General features: G+C 36.6%; 1 protein-coding gene across 1 annotated transcript in view; it reads left to right on the top strand.

Moving 5' to 3' along the window:
- RIT2 (Ras like without CAAX 2) overlaps positions 1-6,909 on the top strand; it is a gene marked incomplete at its 3' end in the record, with an annotated part of 88,347 nt that overhangs the window by 65,397 nt on the left and 16,041 nt on the right. Inside the window, exon 3 of the mRNA XM_057367813.1 lies at positions 4,226-4,299. Within this exon, the coding sequence (XP_057223796.1) occupies positions 4,226-4,299 (74 nt within the window). The remainder of the gene's footprint in view (positions 1-4,225; positions 4,300-6,909) is intronic.

The raw sequence follows: 6,909 nt of genomic DNA, 5'->3' as shown, positions 1-6,909 counted from the left end.
AAAAAAAAAAAAAAGGAAAAAAAAGCCAGATAACATACAGCTTAAAAAAATCTTTTTCTTTGTTTTTATAATACTACAAAGTGTAATCAATTATCAAGAAAGAGAAGTTAAAAAAAAATCTTTCAATATATTTTTCTTGTTTTAATTTAGATATTCAGTAAAGAGGGAAAGAATTTAAAATTAAAAAGGGTGCCATTCAGGAAACAGTTGGATCTCTATTTGTTTTGTCCCACTCTGTAAAACAGTAAACAGTCAGTAGCCAAATGACAGTGTCCTCTGAGAAGAATTTTGTATCTATTTTCATTTTTATTTTTAGTCTCTGTAGGAAATAAGATTCTAAAAAATCCACTTTATATGTGCAAAAAAAATTCTCTTTAAATGAAAAGTCCATATATATATATATACACATTGTTCAGATTGCAAATATCCAGGAGTTTTGTTTCATTTTTCCTTTTGGTACCTAAAAAATGTCCATTCTTGTAATCAGTTTTTGAAACACAATCAACAATATCAGTAAACTCCATACACAGTTTTTTTCATATATACCTTACCYTTCTGCTGAATTTTACTCAAACCAAAAGCTGAGACTTTACAATTAACCTCACAGAATAAAACCAATTCTGAGCTTAACATAAACAAACTGTAGTTATAGTCTGATTTATTGTCTGATGTCTAATTAGTATTCTTGTCTCTATTTTGTATGTTGTCTCAATGCTTTATGGAAACAGCAGCTAGAGTTTGCCCTTTTAGTAAATATCACTCCTTAGAGCTGTAGGGTGTATAGATACACGTGGTTTAGCAGCCCCCAAATTAACTTTAAAGGGAACATTATATTCATATTATAAATTAATTAGGTGAAAGAAAATGTAGCRTACTCAAACACGATGAGCAGTGCAAATACACCAGACGCCATTTGTAATAATGTGGGTAATTTTTAAATGGAATACATAACAGTGTGAGTTTAATAGTGTTCCTGATGAAGACTGCTTTGTTTTATATACATTTAGATGTGATTTCAGTGGAACATCTTCCTTTCTGTTCTTTGTCCCCGTGTGTGCAGCATGTTCCTGCTCTTTACAGCAACATCTCAGAATTTCTCTTTCTTTACCATGACCATAAATTGCACCATGCTGCTTGGACCAAAAAAGTCCCAGCCTCACAGAAGTCCTTTCTGAAATCCTCTGGGAAATATGCCAAGATRCCAGGATTTCTGCTTAACCTCATACCTACCAATGAACAAAAAATTATGGGTGCAACACAGAGATATCTCCAATTCTCGATGTCTAGGAGGTGGTTTCTTTCCAGATTAATGCCTCTGCCTCATAATTTGAGTAAAATAAAGATGTTTGCCCATGCAATAGACAGGAAAGTTGAGCTAATCCTCTATTTACATTGCTTTCTGAGATGAAATCCCAGTTTAAAAGTGTAAATTGTAGAGCAGAACTAAGCAATACAGCTCTTCCACTTGGTCTATATGGCATGATATAGGAAACATGGCTTTCAGTTTATGCATTTTGCTTCTACCTACTGCCCTGGAAGGAGTGCAAGGTCCTGGAGATTAGTTAATCCACAGGTAAATGGAAAAGTAGTGTTTCTCAAAATGAGAGTCGCTGTGTTTGAGCATTAAATAGGTGATAGCTAATGATTTCTTCTCTGGTGTGAGGTGTTGGCTCAAAATTGTAGTTTCCTAGGTAGCTGTGGAATTTAGGAGTTCTTAAATGGGGTTTAAAAACCTATTTTCCATCCAGATGCATGTTAAAAACACCCCAGCTTATCCTACCCCAACTGAGGACATCTTTAGGCTTCTCTATATTATCTAGAGTTCTATCCTCTTTTTGCGTGTATGCAGAGAGAGAAGTTTGTAAAGGAAACCCATATCTCCTTCCTTTTTCATCTCTACATTTCCTGGGACAAAAAACAAATCTTAAAAGTGAAAARCATTTTCCTAGAAAACCTTTTAGATTCATATGCTTGGTCAGTGCACAACAGAAGATGTTTCTCTACCTGCAACAGAAGAAATCAGCATATTTCAAGAACCAAAATGGGACGGTGATTTTAACACTCCTTTGTGAAATGTTTTGAGGTCAGTAGTTAGGGAGAGCGAAATAAACTAAAAATGACAAAATGTCTTTGTGCATTCAGCATTGTGTCTGCAAAGTAAAAATATTATAAACATAATCTGGCCCCACATTTTAGCATTTGAAACTTCACTGGTGACGGTGACATTATATCAGGGCACACATGGAGATGTTCAGCAGGGTAGATATTTTACATTTGCTAACTGGAASCTGTGACTTATATTCAGAGGCCAGTGGGTCTTTTAGTTATAGCTAACTCTGAACTTGTAATTCATTTCCTTGGCATGAACAGATAGGATTTATGTAGCTTCATTTTTATCCAAGTAGAATTTAAGTAGGAATATTTCTGTCTGTTTTAAAGATATTGTATGAAGATTCACATTGGTTTAAGTGAAAAGGGAAGCAGAACAACTGGCTTTAGAAAATCCAGGTGTGGAGCCAAGAATGCAAGATAAATTTATGGAAGTCATATGTTAATTATGTATGCAAATGGGCACCCACCTGCATRGAAGTACATTAATAATACTTGATAGTGTTAATGGAATTCATCTGAAGAAAATACCATGTTTGATTTTACATAATTTCCTTTTTTACTTTTAATTTTTAGTTAATTAAAAAAAGATGAAAATAAAAATAAAAAATAAAAAATCTACTGCAGATGTCATTGTCATGCAATAATAAATTACTTAAACTGCAARTAGACCAATTACTTTTATATGGCCCCTCTTTGACACAGAGTTTCTTATTCAGCAATCCCTATAAAAAGATTTATCAGCTGAAACATATGCTGGTTGGAGTGTTCTGGCTTTTTTAGCAAGGTARTATATCATACAATTAATTAAGCCTCTAGGCCATCTTAATATCAGTGGGATTAGGTATTTTTTTAAAGAAAGTCATGTGCCTAATTGTTTACTGAATTGAGGTCTAAAATAAAGAGGGAAGTACTGTGTGTGGTTATGTCATAAAAGATAGCAATTCTCTGACTGCAAAGGAAGGGATGGAGTTAAGGCTGTCCAGAATCTTGTGTCTTGTTAGTCTTGTAACCTAAATGTTAATCTAAATCTTGTAAACTAAATGTTTTAGATTTTTTACTTCTACAGCTAGAAAGCTGTTTTTTAGATGTTTTTATGAAGTGTTGTATGATACGACAGACATATAATGGCCTGAGTTGAATTCCAACTACCTGCCATATAATCCCTTATTAAAATCTCAATATTATTGGAGCAGTTATTGAGTTTCTGAGTGTCTGTGCCAGGGCTGGCTCTGAGGACAGGCACATCCATGAGCTCACGATGGTGAACGACACTTCCCAGACACCACAAATGCACTTTTCTTGTCTTCACGCCTCAGTGCCCTTCCAAAGCACAATGCCAGTCACAAAAACCACTCAGGCTGCTCTGCATGATTGTTCAATTAAAGAGCACAGATAATTTCCAAGACTATTTCAAGTATAAACACGAGCCGGTATCCACGGTCCTTTTAATCTTATGAAGAAAATACAAATGTTGAGAGGGGAATGAAATTGAAATGTGTAGAAAACGGCTTATGCAAATAGTAGTTTGCCTTTTCTTTGTTTTTCGTCTTCTAAATTTAGTTGACAAAGTCATGAGCTAAAGGAAGGGTCCACAAAGCAGCTATGATGAGTGTGAAGATACAGATTATAGAATTTTAAAAGTCTATTCTTAGCCTTTCTGGGGATATACAGAAGTTTAAATAATTGCTCTGACATACCTGAGCCAGGACCCATGTTCAGCTACAGGAAGTCTATCCCAATAATTTAACAATCGTTAAACTGGGACTATTTGCTAGACAAACTCTTTGAATGTGTCATTATGGTAAGTAAAAAAACACTCTGCTGCATAGCACCAGCACAACACCTCTGAATCTTTGTGACCTGAGTAACACCTGGGGTCTGTGCTACCCATTTAAATAAAGGGAATTTAATTTTTGTATTTTGAGGTAGTATGATAGAAGGGACTCTCTTTCGTTGTAGTGATAGGATTTCAAAAAGGGACTTTTTTGAAATAAAGCAAGGTTAGGTCAGACTGGAGGGCTTTTGAAAACCCTACTCCAAAGCAGCAAAGCTMTTTAATTTTCCATTCTCTGAGCCACTCATATGTTTAAGAAAACTGCACTGTGTTTTTCAGAGGATGCCTATAAAACTCAAGTCCGAATTGATGATGAACCAGCCTATTTGGACATTCTAGACACTGCTGGACAGGTGAGTAATTTTCCAACGTGAGTCATTCAATCAGAGATAAACCCAAAGAATTTTAACCTTAGAGACATGGGTCACAGTGTTAGAAACAAGGCTCCTTATTCAGACATAAAGGAAGCGGTGGCAGAATAACACAGAGGAATTAACAAAGGRGAAGATTAAAAGATTCTGCAGCATGGCACAGTATAACTTCTAGATCTCATCAGAGGAGACAGGCAGGCTGAAATGAACAATAGATAAAAAAAGATGTTGGTTTCTTTTGGTCTTGCATGCAGGAACATCTATCACAATAATGGAATGAATAAATACTGTGTTGATTGTCTTCTGCCTTTCTCATTTCTCCTTTTCTATATTACAGGAATTTTCTGGTCTACTTGTAACTATTTTATTACATTTCTTCTTCACCCCACATTATATCTAAATTCAGATAGCTCAGCCATAAGGAAAAGATCTTAATGCAACCAGTAACACACAGTATGCGTATACAGGTTTTCCAGAGAAACTGTGGCTTCCTCATCCCTGGAAGTCTCCAAGGCCAGGCTGGATGGGGCTTGGAGCAACCTSGGACAGTGGAAGGTGCYCCTGAGAAGGGCAGGGGGTTTGGAATTAGAGTGATTTTAAATTMTCTTCCAACCCAAACCATCCTCTGATTCTACATTTCGATGACAACGTGTCTTCTGTGTGAATATCAGTCAGGTAATTAAGTTTCACATGCAGTAATGAAGAGGGAGTTAAATGCAAWAATTYCTTCTACCTGACTCCRTTTATTCCCTCTCCTTCTCAAAATATCTTTACTGTTTAATTTAAAAATGCTGATATTTTACTGTTTTATCAAACTGCTGCCACTCCATCTTTTTCTCAGGTGTGTCTCAGGGTCTGTTTGGAGGCTTTTGTWGTTTCTCAAATTTCCAGTGTGTGCAACTTGCACAGGAGCAAAACAACCAATAAGGAGCTTAAATGTACTTAAATAAACAAAGAAATATTTGGGAAGCAGAAGCTGGAATCCTTGTTCTCTGCTTCCCAGATGATTGAATGTACCTAAGTTGGGCACTGCAAATGCTGGGGAATGCAGTCTGCTGACAAAATTTCAAGTCTGTTCAGCAATTGCCAGTCATTTCCACACATACAGTTTTTGCATGATTTTTTTTACTTTTGATCATATAAAAAGGCTTGAACTAAACCTCATTCTTATTTTATGGGAGAGGGATGTGATTGCCAAGSTTACAAATTTTATCAGAATAGGCAACAGAAGGTAAGAAAAGAAGTCAGAATAGGGCAGTCTGTGCAAGGTAGTGGGAACAGTAGTGAAGAAAAGATGGAGAGTTTTAAATTTTGTCTTTATTAAGAAGCAAAATCTCTTCAATATTAGAAGTCACTTGGCATATGGTGACCAGGTGTTGAAATGTGGTGTAGATATTTAATGAAATCATAGGGTTTTTAAGGTTGAAAAATATCTTTAAGATCATTGAGTGCAGCCATTAACCCAGCACTGCCAAGCCCACCACTAACCCATGTCTCCAAGTGCCATGGTTGCATATTTTTTATATCCCTCAGGGGATGGTGACTCCACCACTGCCCAGACATCCTGTGCCAAGRCTTGATAATAATTTCAATAAAGAAYATTTTCCCAATATCCTATCTAAACCTCCCCTGTCCCCTCAGACATTCCTCTTTGTGGCAAGCAGTGCCCTGTGGCACAAGCACCAAACTCTGCAGATTCATCATCCCAGGGCAGTGCACAGCCTGGACACAGCTGAAATGACCCTACTGAGCTCATTTCACACAAGAAAAATCACTGTGTTAATTCCCCTATTGTTCCAGTGCAGATTTTCACCACTGAAACCTGATCCAGCCACAGCTGGGAAGCTCTTCCTTCTTTCCCTCTCCATGATTTTTCAGGAGCTGTCCATTCCAAGTGTTGGGGATTTAGCTGCTTGTCTTTGCTGATGTCTTTGGATTTGTTGCCTCTTTATCTGCACGAGCTCCAGAATAAATCAAGACCTTATCCAACTCCCAKGGAAGTCAGCAGCTGAAATTGGCTCTTTCTTCACGAGCACTTAATGGTCCTCTCACCAAAACTCACACAAAATCTGCTCTGACTTTGGTCACTCAGGGTAAAAATCCAAAGCTCACAGTTTTTGCTGATGTGTGCCCTGATGGTACCTGGTTGTTTTTATTCYCCTGGGTTTAATGTCAAATAGGAGATGGTGTTGCAGCTTCTAAATCAAGCAGTGGAAATCTCATTTGTCGGGGTGTCTTTGCAGTCATAAATACTTCATCATCAACTTTGAATAATGACTTTAATCACTTCAGAAGATCAAGGAGCTAAAATTGTAATTCATCCCTATTTGGGAAACACAAGAAGTCAATAGAGAAACTGRCTGAAGTAAATGTATTTTATTGTTGTGCTCAAGGGTATGCTTCAACAAATATGTTTATCCCTTCCCTCCTGCACCTATGGACTAACTGAGCACTTTAACACTGATCAAATTAACTACTAAAAATTAATGCTTGTTTTAATTTTCAAATTTAGACTTAAAAATCTGCATGATTTCATACCTGACAGTGTACAAAAATCTTCAATATTTTAAGTGGTAGATTCAGTTTGAGGCA

Source organism: Malurus melanocephalus, unplaced genomic scaffold (assembly GCF_030028575.1).
Source record: "Malurus melanocephalus ecotype Western Australia unplaced genomic scaffold, MMel_1.1 scaffold_85, whole genome shotgun sequence".
NCBI classification, from domain to species: Eukaryota; Metazoa; Chordata; class Aves; order Passeriformes; family Maluridae; genus Malurus; species Malurus melanocephalus.
Note: the sequence above shows the minus strand (reverse complement) of the source record. Positions and strands in the feature narration are given on the sequence as shown.